At 43.3% G+C, this 20,230-nt stretch overlaps 1 protein-coding gene across 14 annotated transcripts in view; it reads left to right on the forward strand.

The window, feature by feature from the left end:
• DMD (dystrophin) overlaps positions 1-20,230 on the forward strand; it is a 7,596,173-nt gene that overhangs the window by 5,457,651 nt on the left and 2,118,292 nt on the right. For all 14 annotated transcript variants that reach the window (XM_085622447.1, XM_085622454.1, XM_085622449.1 and 11 more), the window contains one exon: positions 16,378-16,589. In XM_085622447.1, coding sequence (XP_085478573.1) covers positions 16,378-16,589 — 212 coding nt within the window. The remainder of the gene's footprint in view (positions 1-16,377; positions 16,590-20,230) is intronic.

The following is a 20,230-nucleotide window of genomic DNA, read 5'->3' on the forward strand; positions in this document are numbered from 1 at the left end:
GAGCCCTGGCAGGATTTCTCGGTCCCATAGAGGTGCTGTGACTTAAGATAGAGATTGCAGAGCACTTAGTGGGGCCCGGTGACACTGCAGGATATTCGGGCAGCAATCAAGTCCATGGCACGAGGCTGAGTACTGGTAACCGACAAATTCTCAGTAGAGTTCTCTGCGGCCTATGAGGAAGAACTGGCCCCAAAACTCTTGGAACTAAATGCGAATGCCCCGGAAACTGGCAACCTCCCGTCCACAACTAGGGTGGCGCAGGTGATTCTGCTGCTGAAACCAAACAGACCTCCTTCAGATGTGCGCTCTTATTGTTCATTATCAAAGTTAAATATGGATTGTAAAAGATCATATACTAGCAACTCGCCTACTCTCATCCTTACAGACCAGAGTAGGTCAATTTACTGGGGCAAAACACAGATTTAAATATTAGCCAACTTTTGTCCATAATGGACACATCTGGACTGTGAGAGGACAATGCAACAGTTATTTCTATTGATATAGAAAAATCATTCGGTGGCCTCAGTTGGGATCATCTCTATGGTGACTAGATAGAATGGGACTGGGCAAGGGCTTCACTCAATGGAGAAGACTTTTATATGCCAATCCTACAGCACAGGTCTGCATGAGGGGCATGATTTCCCATTCCTATGTGGTGCAGAGGGACCCCATGCAAGGTTGCCCTCTCTCCACATGATTGTTTACCATTGTGGTGGAACCCCTGGCCAGGGAAGCGAGAGGTGGACATAATTACCAGGGTATAGAACGCCATGGGGTCTCACATAAGCATGCGCTTTATGTAGACAATATGCTTCTCTTTCTCAAAAATATTAGAAGGACTTGCTAGGGGTGATCTCGCTACTCGGACAGTTTGGAACCAATTTGAGGCTTTGTATCGATTGGCAAAATCATTAATATTCCCACTTGCTAAAACAATGCTAGTTTCTCCTGATCTGCGCTGACTGACCTGGGAGAGCTCATGCATGAAATACCTGGGGACCAAGATATATCATGAGGTGAGTGATATACTAGATGGTAACATTAGAGCGACAATCAGAACATTCGGGGCCTGCCTAAACGTCTTGGAAACCCTCCTTTTGTCGGTAGCCGGGAAGGTAGCAGTCTCAAAAATCATTGCGCTACCTCGACTACATTATTACTTATCAACACTGCCTCTTATTATTACCCAAAATATGTTTCCGGAGGTGAATTGGCTGACCTGGGAGAGCTCATGCACGAAATACCTGGGGACCAAGATATATCACGAGGTGAGTGATATACTAGATGGTAACATTTGAGCGACAATCAGGACATTCCGGGCCAGCCTAAACGTCTGGGAAACCCTCCTTTTATCGGTAGCCGGGAAGGTAGCAGTCGCAAAAATCATTGCGCTACCTCGACTACATTATTACTTATCAACACTGCCTCTTATTATTACCCAAAATATGTTTCCGGAGGTGAATGCACTTTTAATAGAACTCATATGGGGCAAAGGTCAGTGCAGAGCGGCTTTGGCCAAACTACAGTGCCCCACCTCTGATGGGGGGGCTATCAGCATTAGACATAGAGGCCTACTATCTGGCTGCCCAGCTGCTGTGGTTCAATCAATGGTTATTTGACCGTCTGCACCCGTCAGATTCTGTTGACTCTTGGGGGTGCAATACTGGGGAACACAGGGGAATTAAAAGTGATGAGACACGCATGGAAGCGCTGCTTGAAACGCACCCAGTCCTCCCGGCCTTACACACTAGGCTTACCATTACCGTGCCTAGCAGCCCTAAATGAAATGTGAGGTCTGGTGGACTGGGTGAGACCATGTGTGACCAGCGTGGATGACCTTTTTGAGGATAGCAATCTGATGTTCTTCGAAGAATTATCAGACACTTATGACCTAACCCCGGGACAATTTTTGCTACACCGGGCAGTGACAGAGACCATTAGGGGTCTTTGGCAGACTGGACTGGCAGAACCACTACTCACCAGATCAGTCGAATAGTCTGTGCGACGACTGGTAGGAGAAGACCTGTAGCCCTCTTATACAAAGTAATAAGGGCAGATATCAACAAGCCATTGGCAGAGCTAAAGCAAAAGCTCGAGTAAGGCGTAGATCGCATGATTACGGTCCTAGATTGGTCTAAAATACTAGCTGCCATACCCTAGAGCTCCCAAAACACCTGATTTAAACTAATACATGTTTACTTCCTACATAAGACATACCTAATCCCGTGGAAAATTGAGAGGATTTATGGTGAGCAGGACATAGCATGTCCACGATGTGGAGAGCAATTAGCAGAAGTGATGCACATGGTATGGGCATGCCCGGCCTTACGAGCTTATTGGGAGTGGGCAGTGGCCTGTATCAGTGAGGTGACTGACAGAACGATTCCCAGCGGACCCTTAGAATGCTTCCTGGGGGGATTCTCATGCCCACTTAAAAACAAGGTAACAACCAAGTTTGTGGACCTGGCCCTGATACTAGCTAAGCACAAAATCCTGATGAAGTGGAAAGCCACAACTAGTTTCCGAGTGAAAAATGGAGGGGCACACTGTAATATGGGTGGAAAATGAGGGGGCCACACTGCACCAGGAAGCCAGATGAGGGCACTGCACACTCAAAAAAGCAAGAGGATGGGATACAATAGTAGAAAGCCTAAAATTGCCAGTCACAGATTCTCCTGATAGTTCCATACATATAGATCAGCATACAAGGGAAGATCACACTAGAGAAGCAACAGAAGAGATCGGATTTTCTTCTAGCTGGCCGGCACGATCACACAATCATGCACGATACAAGGAATAGTAACTGATTCCAAGTTGTATTAGCAATACAAGGAAGAGCTCTGATTATCGCTCTAATGTTACCATCTAGTATATCACTCATCTCATGATATATCTTGGCCTTCAGGTATTTCGTGCATGAGCTCTCCCAGGTCAGCCAGCACGGACCAGGAGAAATTAGGTTGCCTCCTAATATTGTGAATGCATTTACCATGGATTGAGTTTTGTGGGCAGTCAGAACTCCACCAGTGGGTATAAGAGAACTGTAAGATTGGGATAATTGACCGGTGCCATCCAAAAACACCACTGCTGACTGTCGTTTTTGAAATAGCAATTTAAATCAAATTAAATTAGGTCATTGCATATTAAGTCTGGCAAACTGTCCAAGTCACATATGAACATCCTGTCCTGCTGTACAGTGGTCAGAAAACAGTTATGCTGTCCAAGCACTATGACCACTTATGCATCAGCATCCAAACCATTACTATCCTACTCTCTTTCCGGGCAGCCCACTGAACCAAGCAATTCATCTGAGCCCAGGGTTGAATTCAACCCTTTTCCTCTCTGAGCAATGCACCCCGCTGATTTCAGAGCTGATTAGGGTAAAGCCCAAATTTAAAATCATTTATAGTTTGTGGTAAAAGCAATTCTAGTTAGCAGCTTCCTGTAGAGCTCCATCCTTAAAAATCCTCATAATTATTTGTAAAACTTTAAACAGCACAGTCAGTCGATTGAGGGTAGATTTCTGCTCTCAACCTAGGAAGAATGCAGATGTTTGCTGCAAGTGCTATGGACGAGCTGTTGAGAGAAGTTGTTCTGCATAACTATGAGTGACCTAGCTAACCTCCTTGTACAAAGTGTGAACTCCTACTGAGTGCCACCATGGCTGAGTTTACAGGAATATTTTTTTTTTACATTCAATACATTATGGCAGTAAAAAGCACTATCGCCTTACAGCCATATAACACAATTAAAATAAATCGTGCTCAGTGCTTTATTTGTTAAAGAATGAGTGCCGGCGCCCGAGTCTCTGCTCAGATGCCCACTGAAATTAAATGTTGCTGCACTGATTACCAAGGCTAGTAGTCTTAAAACCATCTTATACCTCTATAATCCACAACCAGGGGCCGTATTACAGAAGGTTCCCCGGGGGCGCAATGAGCATTTGTGCCCACTTTGCGCGCCCCCGGGGCACTTTGGTATTATAGAAGGGGCGTAGATGCTTGTGCGGCCCCTTCTATAATACTGATAGCGCAGGCGCACTTAAAGCACCTGTGCAAATAAGGGAATTCCTTTGACTCTGCCCCTGCGCCATATTACAGATGCGGGCGTAGAGTCAAAGGAGCCCTCAGGAGGTGCAGTGACAGTGCGCCATTTAAAAAGCGGCGCACTGTCAGTGCGCCTCCTGACAGCAGCCCTCTGCAGGGGGTAATGGGGGTCCCATGGAACCCCCCCGACATCCCCTTGCAGGTGAGTACGGGGATCTCTAATCCCCTTTGAAAGTGCAGGCGGGTGCCGCTTGCACTGTGAAAACACGGAACGGCTGCTCCGTGTTTTCACATGAATGCGCTGGCCACAGGGCAGCGCAAGTTCGTGTCTGCCCTGGGGGCAGCGCATTCACCATGATGGGGTGCATTGGCATTGTTTGCACCCGGCGCACCTTTTCCAAGGTGTGCTGGTTGCCTAATACGGCCCCTGATACTCTCTGGCCCTTTATCTCACTCTTGCAGTTACCTGCTTTCCTTTATTACGGGTTTGCGGTCTATCTCTTCCTCTGTCTTTCCTCTTTGTGTATTCATCCCTCTCTTGCGCTCGGAAAATATATAATGCGGAAAAATATGTGCCATGCCCCCCACTGGCAACCAACTCTCAAATTCAGCACTGAATGTGCTGGAGTGAAAATGCCTACCTCCTTTCCATACATTTGCTTCTCCTCGCATATGCGAACTGTTGACTTTTATACGTAGCTTGAACTGTGATAAGTGGCTGTTATGAAGGGTTAATGATAAATATGTAATATCGGAATTATGCGGGTCTGATTTAGTCCTTCTTTAATGAACTTCAATAAAGAACTGCTTCTCTTAACTCCCTCTCAGTTGGTTTCTCGTTTGTCACTTGTGGTTCTTAATTAGTTGCTCGCTGCCCCTGAGGGCCAGACGGATTCACTGAGCGGCACTTTACTGTTATACATCTGTACCTTTTCATCGCGAGCCTCCTGGCCCAACATTTGAAACAGAAATGTTCTGCATTCTAAATAATTAACACTGTACCATTTTGTCTCTTTAACCTCTGACCCCCATATGCATAATTTGCTGAACACTTTAAACCACTTTCTTGATTTTATGTTCTTTAATGGTGTCACAAGTAGAGTAGCAATGCGCTGGTATTAGATGATCCTAACCTCTTATTAAATTGCCTGATTAGAAACTTAAATAAAGGCAAACACTGAAAGGTCGCTCTGCCTTTTCAGCTCCGGCTTGCTCTGGGGAATCGCATTAGATGGCACTCTAGCCATTTCCCGTCATTAAATTGCGTTATTATAACTAAGTCAGAAGGAATAATAAAACATATAATTAAAAGGAAATGTATTCAGGAGCGTCTCCAACACGTCCGAACCACATTTAGGGCCTCATGTAGGTAAATTACATTTACCACTTCATAAATACCGAATCATACCGATTCGGTATTTATGAAGTGGTAAATGCAATGTAGGTAAAAAGTCGGTAAATATTACCGATTCGGAAAAATTCGGTAATTACCGAATCGGTATTTACCGATTCGGTAATGAGGCATACCTTCCCATTGATTTCTCAATGGGATGGTATGCCTCATTACCGAATCGGTAAATACCGATTCGGTAATGGGGGGAGCACATTCAAGGGTGGCAGGGTGTCACATTGACACCCTGATTCCTGCATGTGTGCACATGTGGCCCACATACATGCCCTGAGGGCATGTATGTCTGCCACATTGCACACTTAAACGTGCACAAAAATGCTTTTTTTCACCTATTCGGCATTTACCACCAACCTTTAGTTGGTGGTAAATAACGAATCCCCACACCCACGACACACTCCCCCTACATCTCATTTCATGATTCGGTATTTACCGAATCGGTAAAATTACCGAATCGGTAATTTTACCGATTCGGTAATTTTACCGATTCGGTAAATACCGAATCATGAAATGAGCCCCCTACATCTCAAAAGCCCAAATACCGGTCGGTAACGGTATATTTACCGAAAATCGGCCGTTACCGACCGGTATTGGGCTTCCTACATGAGGCCCTTAGTAACACATTTCGCATCATGTTGGTTGTTATACTATTAATAGTGGCTTCAAGGCCGCACAATTCAAAACAAAACAAAAAATATAAACCAGTTTCCAAGACATTGTGGATAAGGAAACATTAAAGAGGTTTTAAAATAGGCAAGCCTAAATTGGATCAAAACTTTAATCTTGAGGCACATGATTTTTTTTTTTTGCAAAGCAGTGGTAGGAGGACAATGAGCACACTCCACTTTGCGTAACCAGGCATACATTATGTGGCATCAGGCCCGGACAGGCCTTTTATGCCACTAGACATTTCCCCGGTGGACTGGCGCCCTTGAGGCAACTTTTGAAAGTCTAGGGCCGCTCCTGTTTCTTCTGTCACTTTCCCCAGCTCCCTGAATTTAATTGCGGAATGCAAGTGAAGACTTAAAGAGAGAGAGAGAGAGAGAGAGAGAGAAAGAGAGAAATGGCAGGAGGGGAAGGTAGAGAAAAAGAGATCAGAGACGGAGAAGAAAGGAGACGAAGAGAATGGATCGATGGAAGAGACAGATCGCACAAGAAGGCGAAGGGAGAGGTGGTGGTGGTTTCAGCATTTTTACCAGGGCTAATTTTGGTTCCCCAGTCCAGCCCTGTGTGGCATGGGGTTTGTTGAATCCAGTATTCAATATCTAGGGAAATATTTTATTGTTTGTATCTTCTCTGCTAAGTTGCCAGATCACAACTTCCTTCATACTGAAACTCCCTAATTGCCTTTTGGTTTATGCCCCAACATTAAGTTTGCACAACATTTAAAAGTATGAAACAAAGTACAGTGCTCTTTCATTAAATGGATTAGATGCCTATTTAGACTCCTCTATTGGCAATCTGGGGCCCTATTATGTATAGGGCGCACTTTCCCTGATAGCGCCCTGGCGCACCTTAAATACCGGTGCACCGGGACCCAAACAGAGAAAGTGCACCCTATTACATTTAATTTGCTGCCCCCAGGGCAGCAGCGAACTCCACTGCCCTGGGGGCAGCGCATTCAAATAAAATAAGGAGCATTTTTTAAGCTGCCACTCTGTGTTTCACTGTGCAGGTGGCAGCTCACCTGCACTTTTAAAGGGTTTTACAGATCCCCTTGCAGGCGGGTGCAGTAAGTGACTGCACCCACCTGCAAGGGGATGTCTGGGGGGTCCATAAGACCCACTTCCTCCAGAGAGCTGCTATCAGGGGGTGCACTGACAGTGTGCCACCGTTTAGATGGCACACTGTCAGTGCTCCTCCTGAGAGCTAATTTGCGTCTGCTCCTGCGTCTATAATACGGCACAGGCGCAGAGGCAAAGGGATTCCCTCATTTGCATGGGGCACATTCCTGTGCAAATGAAGGAACGCCTGCTTGAGAAGGCGCTGGTGCTGTATGTGCACCAGTGCTTTTAGTATGAGAGAAGGGGCTGCACAGGCATCTGCAGCCCCTTCTGTACTACCAAAGTGCCCTGGTGACGCACAAAGGGATCGCAAATACCCACTGCTTATCCAGGGCACTTAGTGTAATACTGCCCCTGGTGTAGTTGGATTATACCACTAAAAGTCATGAAAAGATGTTGCACTCTCCTTCCATTGCTTTCATCTTAATGACCTTCATAGGTTGAAAGTGGATGACCTTTTTATAGACAGGGAATGGCTGACCATTATCCAGGCATGACCAGAAGACCAGCCATACTTTGTAGCCTTTCAGAGTGGTATCTTTGATATAGCCTCAGAGCAACTAATAAGGCATTATACTATTTAAGCATACCATTGGGAAATAATCTACCCTGAATAAGGTTAATTAAAATTTGAGAGCACATAAAGCCTGGACCCATAGGGCAGAAGATTGTAATTTCTTCAGATGGTGAGAATGCAACTTTGGTGCAAATATAGCCTTTCTTTTATCGTTCACATCAGAGATTTACCTGAGCACAATGTTTGTTTCGAGAAAAATTCTCACTGGTCTGTGCACACCTACTATGTGGCAATCCATCAAAACTGAAGTACTGGAATATTGGATGTGCCTGGACGTTTTTGGGTAAAACATCTTGATAAAGATAGTCAGCCTGGAAGTTGGATATGTTCAAAGTTAATATCTATGTTTTACTACATATTACGGTTCCAATATTTCTACAAGCTGGAGCTGTTGCGGGTATTCTGCACTTACACAGGACTATGCGCAGGAAAACAGGTATAGGGGTGTCCCAACCTATCACCTTAGTACCCATAATCCCAAAACCAATTAGCTATAGTGTCTCATTAATTCTCCTCCAAAAATCACGAAGCTGCAAATGATTAGACAACCCAGAACACAACACTCCTGACTCTCTCAGGAATCGCGATAGCAAGACATACCCTTTCGCTCACTCATTCGTGCTTGTCCACATTAAGAATCGGCAGAGTCACTGTAATGGTTCAAAATGTTTATTGTAACTATCGTGCTCTACAATACAGTATACGAGCCACTACCAGCAGCAAAATGCATAAACTCAAAATGATTAGCATTGTTACAATTCCATAGAATACAAAGGGGGAAGTCATTTTATAAAGAGAGTGGAATAAGGACTATAAGACCTAACCACCTTCGCCTTGACTGGAAGATGTTTATTTAAAACAATGAAGATATCAGGGCTTTGATAGCAGACCCCATACCATATAGCCTGGATGTAAGGTCTACATCATAGGAACAGCATAGCTCTTATCCATAGAAAGGCTTTCTCCAAGTGTGTGTTAAAGCAACATGCATCCCCATAATATTAAAGCACGAGTCTCCAGCATTGCAGCTGTGTTTAGCATGTTATGTCTAGGTGCTAGGGACTGACCAGAACAGAATAACAAGGGGCATTGTTTATCGACCTTGTACAACGTGTTCAGGCTAAACTCCTAGAACGCAGCAGAGAACGTGAAAAGCAGAGAGTTCTCATGTGAAAGGCATAAACAGAGTCTTGCAAAAACAAAGTCATGTAGTAATGTGCGCAAAAGCAGCATCATGGCAGCAAAGCGCATGCTAGTTTAGCAATTTCGACAATCTCCCCAAGGGCCATATACCAGAGCATTATATTTAGGAGTGACAGAAGTTGAAATATTTCAAAGCAGTATTAGCAACATTATTTGGGGTTTAAATTGAATATGAGCTATGTTTTGGAGTGAGACAAATGCCCTACAAATGAAAGTACTCTTACAACTTAACATTTATGCAATTGTCAGTGCATTACTAGATGCTTTTCTTATACCTAATTACAGTTCAAGCGGCAATTATATCAAACTTGGCATGCTCATTGTGTGAATTTGTTGCCAGGTATAATGTATGGCATTCCTTTTATGCTCAGAGCCCCTCTCATCTCTGCTTGTCATTTGGTAGCCAGAGTCATTGTACAAGCTATAGATGAAGTAACAGGGCAGCCAAAGAGACTTTGGTTGACTAAGACTGGAGTGCTACCTCTTGCAAATAAAGGTGTACTGAGTTGTGGTTACTGATTTGCCGACCTTGATATCCGGATTGGGTGCTATCAAAATAGAAGACAGTTCTCGTTTTTTTGAAAGACAAGTAAAAACAATGGACTGTTGCACAGAGATTGTTTTCCCTTCTTGTGGTGGTCATTGAAGATTGTTTTACCTGGCACTGCCATGCCTCACATGGGGGTCCTGGACAACAAAAGCTAGTGACAGTCTCCCTGTCTTAATTACAGCAGGGTGTCCATCACTATGGCCTGGAGGCCCAGTGGCAGATGTGCCATCACATCAGAGTTTTCCAATGGCCAAGTCACCTGATGCTCTGGCATCGAAAATGCTCCAGTTTGCCAACCTGTATGAGAGATGAGCGAACCACAAGTGTGGTGATGTGGAAGCCAGCTGAGCTATAACCAAACTCTTAAATGATGCCCTAAATCTGTCATGCCAGAATTAATAGACCAACATTTTAAGGATAGGGTAATTTAGCTCAGGTACTATGTCCAGGCACCTGCTTACTCTTACAAAACATGCATGAGAGGGCTAACCATTATCTCAATCCACCTAATGCCAGGTGCCCATGGTGCCTGGGACCATTGGTTGGGGATACCTTAAATGTTCACAATCCCCCTATTGGCATCTCTAAAGGTCAAAATGTGTCTCTAAAGTTGCATTTAGTTGGGCACCATCAGTGCTGCGGCCCTTTTCTTTCCTTTTATGTGGTAAACTAAGATAGGCCCCATACACGCATCATTTAAACATTTTATGTTCACAGAGTGTAGGACTGCGAGAGTGACATCCAGTTTAGGTCCCCTAAGGATTCTCAGTCCATCCCTGATTAAAGTTACTGGTACCATGCTGAAACACAATTGAAATGTGTTATCTTTTTCTGACTTCATAGCAACCCCAGCTCAAAATCAATTTTTGGAATTATTCTAGAGCAGTGATTCTTCACCTGTGATCCAAGGACCACTGCCGGTCCATAATGCCTACTCAGGAGGCCCGCAACTGTCTTACCAAATTAATTAATATTAAAATCAATACGTAAAATTTATAAAATGTATACAACTAAAGAAGAACAATTGAATAGGTGAAAATATGTTGTATATTTGATTGTGAATTAAACAAAATATTTCAATACTTGTTACTTGTTTTTGAAGTTGAAATAGAAATTGCTTTGGACGGGGCAGCAGCTGCCAATAATGACTTTTTGGGGGTCCTCATACTCCAGTAATGATTTAGTTGGGATCCACAGAAGTCAAAAGGTAAAGAACCGTTGTTCTAGAGACTTCCTCTTCCAGTTTGGTATCACAGACCACAGCTTGCAAGAGCTATTCTTCAGAATGAGTAGAGGAAGAGTAGAGCATACATGCAAAGTCGGAAACGTTTGGAGAAAAACATACTTTTCTCCAGCGTTTCAACTGCTCTTTTGCAGAGGCCCAATAATTGATTCAAAGCCCTGTCTAACAATGTTAGTAGATAGGGGTTCACATCACAACACATGAGTGTTTGGATGGGATCACCCAGGTACCATCCATGAAATACCCACTTGATGCAAAGTAGTGCATAGCGTTAGATTGTGTTTCTTTTGGGCTACTATGCAGTGCAAAACAATATTTGGCTGGAAGGTAAATCCGGGATCTACTCTTTGCTCTGCTTTGCATCAGCTGGAGCGAAGTGTTAGGAAATCTTGGCATTAGAGTTTAACCCTTTTCAAGACTTATGGCTGTCTTTCTCTGAGAATGCCTCTCATCATCAAGCGGTAGACCATCATCTGTAAGTGAGATGCCCTTGTGCAGTTAAGCCCATTTATCCTAGACACTACAAATTATCCACTGTGCAATTGGTGATGTTCACTGGTGTTGGAAATTTGCCGTTTTGCAAGATCACCCCAGATTTTTGCGTTCACTGCCCTATTTGCTTTAACCTATTCTTTTTGGCTTTAGGACTCTACACGCTTTACAGCTGCTAATCAGTGGTAAAGTGCTGGTGCTCTCCTTTCCAAACAGTGCCTAGTAGATTGTAATACATACATTTTTTGCCTGTAAGTTAAATGCTGCAGCACTCATTGTGCTACCTGCGAAAGTAGCACTGTAAACCATTGCTCAGGCCTGCCATTGCAGCGTGTGTGCGCAGTTTTAAAACTTCTATTTTGACCAGGCATCATAAATCTTCTGCCAGGCTTAAACCTTCCTTTTTAATACTTAACAGCTCATAGGGCAAGGTGCATGGTATTTAAAATGTAAGATGTGTACTTAACTTTTACATATCCCGTCAGTGAAAACCTCCCAACGTAGTTTTTCATTGTGCCAAGGCAAGCCTCTCAAAGACTAACTCTGGGTTAACATATTAATAATAATAAGTGATAACTTCAGTTTGCAAACACCGAGAGAGATATTACTTCCACTCATTTTAAATGTAATTTAAAACCCTCTATAATGGTAAAGTCGGATTTTAACTTACTATTTTGAAAATGCTACATTTAGAAACTTGGCATTTGTCTGGCTAAGCAAAATGTGCCTTTTTGCCAGTGTCAATGGCCATATGACTGTCAATGGCTCTCCTGTGGTGTGATGCGTTTCCTTCCAGACAGTGGACAGGGGATCTGGGTGTAGGGAAGGGTTTCCCCTCCTGAGCAGGATGGCTTGGGGAGGTGGCCCAGCTCATTCCTTAGCTTCCAAGGATAGCCTGAAGGCTGTACAGATCCCCTTCATGACTTCAGAAGATACCTACCTAGGAACTGGCAGATGCAGCTTACAACAGGGCCTGTCTGCCCTTTGGTTCACTAAACAGACTGGAGTCAAACCTTGGGTAAAGGGAAAAACTTAAAGAACCATTTTTATGGTTAGACAAAGGATGGTCCCCCATCCCGAACAAAATGGCACCCTCAGGACCTTAAATCAAAACACTCGTGGACCTGAGATCATTGAGATGGAGTCCTGCTTTCTAAATAAGGAAGACTGGACCTACTTGCCTTGAAACTTGAACCCCACTAGTGACTCCAATGGTCAGTTGACAAACCTCCTGTTGGAGCTACAGGGGCACCATATGCTGCATCGCATTACAGCATAGCCCAACCCTGATTGATGGCTTCACTGGATCTGACACGGATGAAACAAGGGCCTTACATCAAAGCACGTTGCAGCGCCTAGTCGATAGCTTCCCTGGATCTGATGTAGAGCGCTGCAGAACTTCACATCTCAGCACCGCACAGCTCCTGATTGGCAACTGGACGATCCTGATGCAGAGCTCTGCATTGCAGCAGTGTGCAGCCCCCGCACCAAGGCTAGAATGTACAACTCCCAGCTGATGGTACCTGGTCCTGTACCAGATCAGTGCTCCAAAGCTGTTGGCCTCAACTTTTGACTTTGTCCTGGTCTGGCGTGACTGGTAACCCGCATTTGATGCTTCAGCCTTTTGACGCTATTTTTACCGAAAACTTTAAAAAATCGTACCTCCTGTTCTTCTGATTGGATTCTTATTGTGTTGGTTTCATTTTATTTAAAGATGTTTACTCTGTTTTTCTAAATGGGTTAGGGATTTGTCTTGTTTTGTGTTTTCACTTTATTACTGTTTGAGCACTGCATGAGTAAATTACACAGCACCTTTAAGTTAAACCTGACTGCTTTTGTGCCAAGCTTCCAGAGGGTTAAGCACATGTTTATTTTGTGACTCTTGTGGTTCACGCTGAAAAGGTTTGTGAATGTTCATTTAAGTGTGTTCTCCCTATTCAACAAATCATCCAATTTCTTATAACTGTTGAATAATTCCAATGGTGATAAAACTATGCCACTTGGGAACTCGAGCAGTAAAAGCAAGTTGACAGGACTTTATCTTCTTCAGGGCATCCCAATGCAAATAACGTCCCATCATTACATTGACAGCAGTGACCAAGTAGAGCCCTGCGCTTGTCTAATCATTGGTGGGATATGTAAGGGGAGTAGTGAGAACCACTAAGACCCACCTCCATGAATTGGCCCTAACGTTTCCTATGCACTTTTGGTGAGGGGGATACAAGCGCTGCTTTCCTGTGGATACCAAACAAACCCTGTCAGCCTGGGTGGAAATGGGCAGAGTAGTTAGTTTTCTCTCTGCCTGAACAGAGATTGATTTCTATTTGTAATGCTTCCCTTGCTGTGCATTACCACTTAGGCTCAATTATGAGTTTGGAAGTGCAAGAACTGACCGCCATGCCAGTGGCCCGCTCCCTCACCGCCAAACCCCTGGTCGTGCTGCCTGCCAGATCATACGTTTCCTCATGTCTGATGGACTGTTTTTGGCGTTCCAATGGCAGTGCCTCTGAAAATGGGCACTGCAATAGGAATGCTAAAAGCAGTTCCTGCACGGCATGAACTGTAAAGTCCATGCTGTGCAGGAACTGTGGTGCATGCACACAGGGGGGGGCACATGTTGTGCCCCCCCTGCATGCACCCCAAGCCCCAAAGGCACAATTTGTTTCCTCTCCACCACGGTATTCATGGAGGATGAACTGCCATGAAAACCGTGGCGGAGAGGAAACTCGTAATATGATTGGCTGGACCATGGTGGTCCCGCCAAGCATATTGCTGCCTCTACAACGCCATGCCACTACCAGGGAGTGGCGGTTCCCCTGCAGCATCAGCGCTGCAATGGCGGTCCAACTGCCATGTTTGTAATGGGGCGGTCCGAGCGCCGGTGCGGCGGTGGATGGACAACCACAGCCACGCCTCCACGAGTCTGGTGGTCTTCGGACCGCCAGACTTTTAATCAGGGCCTTAGTGGGTAGAAGGGCCACCTACCTCTTTAGGAGGTATTTTTTATGTGGTGAGGCTGGTGGTCTCTGGATGGGCAATGGTATCAATGGTGTCTTAACTTGTGATTTATATTAGTGGTAGGCAGACCATTCTCTATATATGCTGCCTCTAGAGTGTCTCTTTGACCGTTTAGGTCTTCCTACGGACTCACAGCAGCTGGGCTTGAGAAAGCCACAGGACAGGGATATTGTTATAACCTCTAGTTTGATACTGAGCTTTGTAAAACAAATACCCTGCTTGACTTTTGGACTGGCAGTTCTGTGTCCCAGAAAACGACTTAATTTTAATTCAATTTATTTTATTTGTATGTTTTATTCGTTTCTGGCTAGGCCAAGTCTGTGAACAAATATTGTATGCTATTGAGTAATTGCTAATAAAAATGTTACAACCGGCCATTAAGACATTATACATCATGTTAGGTACATGACACAGGCACATGCTCACTTTGTGTAAAAATATTAAATACAACACTAAAGTATAATAAGCATATCATTTCCATGTTTGTCATAGTCATTAGTCAATTTTACATTAGTTTACAATTGCGGCTTTAAAGTTATTAGTTGGCCTGTGAGACATTTTAACTGCACTGGCGTAATTTATGTAAGTCTTGTATTTTGCATTAAGCCAAATTCCCCAAATTACTTGAAATTTTGCATTTTGCAATCTTACAAAAATTTTGCACACAACAGACCAGTTCTCAAAGAAATTTTCTTGTCAAGAGACATTTTTTGCTCATATCGGTCTCCTGCAGGTATCTCACAAGACATTTTTTTTACCCACAGTGCACTCTTGCCTGAAAACTATCATGCAAGATACCATCTAACCACATTTTACTCTAAAAGCAAAATATTGCAATGGTATTGTGTGAACTTTCTTGGGAAAAGTAGGTGAATTTACAAGGACTGAACCACAGTATGTCACACTTGTGCATAGGAATTCTAAACAATTATATGCCGATCAAACATTGGGTCTGATAAAAAGTTAATAACTTGTTGGCAATTACACAATCCAATTCAACTCCAAGTCAATATGCTCAACACCATGCACTTGGCAATTCACAATATCTGATTCTACCAGCCAGGATGCTCAATCTCCACTTGTTCGAGTCCTAAACTTTAAATATGCACGAGTTAAGAGCTTGATGGGAAACCATAACACAGACGCATATAATTGCCCTGCAGAGATTTCCATTCCGTGTACATGTACTGGGCCAGAAGAGGAGAGAGGAAGCAAATAAATAAAAATATGGACCATCGCAAATGAGTTACCATTGGCAGCTGTCTTCATGAATCTCAAACATCAAAGTGTTTGTAAATCTGTGGCCGTATTTTCAAACGATTTGACGCTTTTCATACTTAGTTTTTTTTTTTTTTACTGAAACGGTTTATGTGATTTGTTTTAAGGCTGAAATAAGCCTAATTTAAAAATAAAGTAAGTAAATACCATTTATATACTAAATACGCAGAAATGCTGCTGTCGCTTAAGTTGACATAATGATAGTTTTTTATTACCCAACTCTGAGGTGTTTAGCAGCATCCGAATCATGATTGGCTGAGTTTATCCTGAACTGCAGATTGCACACACATCTCTTTAGTTGGCTGTCACCCCACATAACGATCCTATTGTCATTATAAAGGAACAAAATTAATTGTTCACATCTTTGGGATACTCAAGTGTGTTGCCTTAACCAAATGCTTCAAATGCCTTTTGAAAGATATCAAAATGGGAAGTCATAGGATTTTTTTTTAAGTATCCTTTATTTAAGCCAACTAGCATGTCAAACTTCTTAATCATTAAAATCATGAGCATTACAAAATGTATGTTCAGAAAGTCTCTAACTTCCTTGGGCACGAAGTTGACGATATAGTTATGGTTGGGTGGTAAGTCTGTCTAAACTTCACGTGAATGTGGCCCTAAATGAAATTCTACTAGAAATGTAGGTATCTTTTTTTCACCTATTTATTTGCTTTTATATTTACATAAAAAACCTGAATATTAAGCTCTGCATCATGTGAGATTTTGTTCCCAGCATATTCTCATGATGGTCATCACGTTTGTTTGCTTTTGGTTTCAGTCGAAAAGATACTCAACCAATGGGAAGATGTCCAGGCCCACCTGCAGAACCGGAGACAACAGCTGAACGACATGTTAAGGGACTCGGCACAGTGGTTGGAGGCCAAAAGAGAAGCAGACCAGGTTTTAGAAAAGGCAAAAACAAGACTTGATTCATGGAAAGAAATTTCATACACAGTAGAGGATTTGAAAAAACAAAATGCAGAACTTAAGGTGGGTACAACGGTTAGCCTTTCTGTTCTTTTAGTTATTTACAAATCCAAATTTGATCATGTTGGTCCGAGAAAGCAGGATGTTATTTAGGAATTGGATAGAACCAAAGTGCAGTATCAAAGTATACTAAAAATGTAAAACGCTAAAATTGGTATCGTCCATATTAAACACTGATAGTAGAAAAAAGGGCAAAAACTTTGAAAATGCAAAGAAACCAGATGGGAAATTGCATTTTTCTTGAAATTGATATGTGGACTTTTTTTATGAAAACCGAATAAAGCTACATTTAATTTGATTTGATTTGATTTGATTTGATTTGATATGTGGACTGTGCCTTCCTAAACTCAAATATACTATTTATAGGTTTATACTAGGAAACTAATCACTGATATCACTCAGAAAGTGAAAAGGTGAGATTTATTGTCACTGCATTCAGTGGAAGGTGGATGTGATCACACTGTGATGCTAGCACAAAGGGCTTTTGAGAATTTGGCATGGAGGGTGTGTGAGCAAGGTCCTACTCAGATGTTAGAAAACACAATGATCATGGGGAATTTGCATATATTAATAGGAGTTCTGTTAAGATTATGAAAACGAGCTGACACATCTGTCAGTGAAATAAGTGTATGTTTCTCTCTCCTTTGTACCTTTAGATTGTGTTGTATATGTTTATCCGTTTTTAGGGATATCCCCACGTTTCCAATCATTCCTTTTTCTTGCTATTTTTCTTCGTTTCATACACTGCTATGCACTTTTTCATTCTGTTCTTTCAGCATAGGATGTATGACGTTACAATGCATGCTGTTACAACGCGTGCTGTTACAACAAAACTTTTACAACGCAAGTGGATTTACAACGCTATGCCATTACAACGCAAGTCTTTACATCGACTTGCGCTAGATGGCGTGCTAACATTAGAAAAGTGTAATTTATTATTCCAACTCCAGTCCACTTAACAGTAGGGAAGGTGTTGGGATAGTAAACTACACTATTTGTAATGTTAGCACGCCATCTAGCGCAAGTCGATGTAAAGACTTGCGTTGTAATGGCATGCGTTGTAAATCCACTTGCGTTGTAAAAGTTTCGTTGTAATGGTAGTGCGTTGTAAAGGTTGTTTACCTTCAGCATATTAACCTCACCCACTATACTCTTTACTTTCCAACCTTAATGTCCATTTCCATTTGTCCAGTATCCACTATGAGCCACTCTTTTTCTGAGGGACAAGGTAATACAAAGCCATCTCGCTCCTCTGTCCGGTTCTCCACCTCTGAAATATTTTTTGACTTACTACACGTGTCTTTCATATATTGCCCCTCCAACCTCGTCATATCTCCTCTTTTCGATATGTTTATCTGATAGTAAGATGCCTGCTTTGCTGCTTCTGGCCACCCCACTCTGTTAATGTTTATCCTCCAGGCAAGGGTGTAATGTAATGTGTCTTGTAAAGCGCACTGCTGCCCTGAGGCGTCGTGGCGCTGTAGACCGCTGGGGAACCCGTCCTGGCTATCCCTGTGAGATGGTCCCTCCTGGGTATCTCCAAGGTGAAACCAGGCATCCCTGGCGAATGTGGGGGGCCGTTGTGGAGATGAGGCAAGCTAATGCCCAGAGTTGCCTAGTGTGATCCCTGGTTAGAGTAGGCACCGAGGCGAAAATTATCGAGTCCGCTCGCCCTGGTCCACGACCCTGCCGCGTCGGGAATTGAACCCTGGTCCCGGGCCGTCCTCTGCTTCTGGGTCTGCTGCCTCTAACCAGTGAGCCACACCACTCCACCAGTAGCGAAACACCTTCGATAATAACTAAACAGAAACACAATGTAATACAGATTAACACCACAAGTAGGGCAAGCCTCCTCCGGGCAAGATGTAGCAATGGAACCACACATGGTTGGCGACAAAAGAGATTGTTAAATGCAAAGAAAAGAAAGTAAGGGAGAGGCAAATGGAATGAGGATAGGAAAGAAGGAAAAGGAAAATCCAAAGAAGGGAAAAAGAAAGATTAAAACGAAGGATAGAAGTAACAAAAGAGTGTAAAGCAGAAAAGAAAGGTTAAAAAAAGGAAAGGAACACTGTGCTCGTGGGCACACTTGCAGTGCACCTTCCTAGGAAGGGCCAGGATCGCAAGCTGTCTCACTCATGTGGAACCATTTGGTTCAAATTGGGGGGTATTTTATGTTTCTGCCTAATCCCTTGCCTGCAGATGCTCGATCCCATTTATTTTTAATATAAAAGAATAACTTCATTTATAATGGCCACGCTTATCTGGTTGAATTAAAGACAATTTCTTTAAAGCTTTATATGTTTCCACGGATGTTATCACATGTGGAGAATATACAGAGAGAGCCATTGTACATAACAGATGTGGAGGATACAATCAGTCATGAATATTAGAATCTTAAAATGGTGCTAATATCGTCAGTTCCATACACAGTAGAGAAGAGTTAAAACTGTAATGTTACATATTGAGGAGTAGTTTTTATCACGAAGGGGGAAGGATCGTGGGAAGGGGGCGTAGCAGTGGGTGTATATAGGTGATGTGGTAGGATATCAATAGGTAAAGACTATTGTTTAGTTTCACTTTTTATCAGTTTCCCTTTTATCTGCTATTTTTAACTGGACATGGGTAAACTGTGGATGTCATCATATATTAGTTATCCCAAATAATTCGTCTATTGTTTGCAGTAAACATCTATTTTATAATTGTATTGCCGGAGAAATAATAATTGAGCAAATGAGGAGTTTACAAAGCACATTCTTTAGAGTAATTTCCTCTTAAGTACAGAAGAGTTTCTGGCTGAACGTATTGTCTCTTTAATCTTTAATGAAGGGACAATCATAACAGGGTTCCAAACAAACCAAAGGTAAACTGGCAGATGAAGAGATTATTATGTTGTTTGTTTGTTGGAATAGATGCCCGAAGTGTGAAAGACATTCACAGATGCATGCTCACTATGCCACAGGAGCAGGGGCAGCTCCTCCACTAGGGCGGAGATGCGTCGCCCCACTGCTTTCTCATAGTGCGAGAAGCAGAAACATAAAATGGTAAAACTATCATTTTATGTTTCTGCTTCTCGCACTGCGAGAAAGCAGAAGGGGTTGGTTGCGGGTGGGCGGGGCTGCTCTGTGAGCAGGGGAGGAGTGGTGTACCCACTCCTGAGGGCGCAATGACTGTTTGGTCGGCCCTCTGGGGCCACCCAAACCAGTCATGCGCACTCTGCCCTTTCTCCATGCAAGCTGCAATGCAGCCTACATGGAGAAAATGGCCTCCCCGTAAGCCCCTTGCTGGGCGGAGTCCCTACAAATCACAACGCTGCAACCAATCACAAGCTGCCATTGCAGCATTGAGATTGGCTTAGGGGAGGGGAGGGAGGCTGCCTGCTTCCTGTTCCTTTAAAATTATTAAATTACCCCCTTCTACCCGCGTGACCCTCCCTGCGCTACGCCCTGCCCTCCACCCGCAATTAATGCCGGTCGCGACTGCACAGGAGTCAAGCTGACATGGCATGGAAGGGCAAAAGTAGCCTAGGGTTTCTTATGTTTCCATCAAGAGGGGCCTTTGACTGGCAGCTCAGGCAGGAGGTGTGTCACCGCTACTGCTGCCGGACACAAGCCACATCACAACGCAAGATTTAAAAAGTAAAATTA

Source organism: Triturus cristatus, chromosome 8 (genome assembly GCF_964204655.1).
Source record: "Triturus cristatus chromosome 8, aTriCri1.1, whole genome shotgun sequence".
In the NCBI taxonomy this organism is placed as follows: Eukaryota; Metazoa; Chordata; class Amphibia; order Caudata; family Salamandridae; genus Triturus; species Triturus cristatus.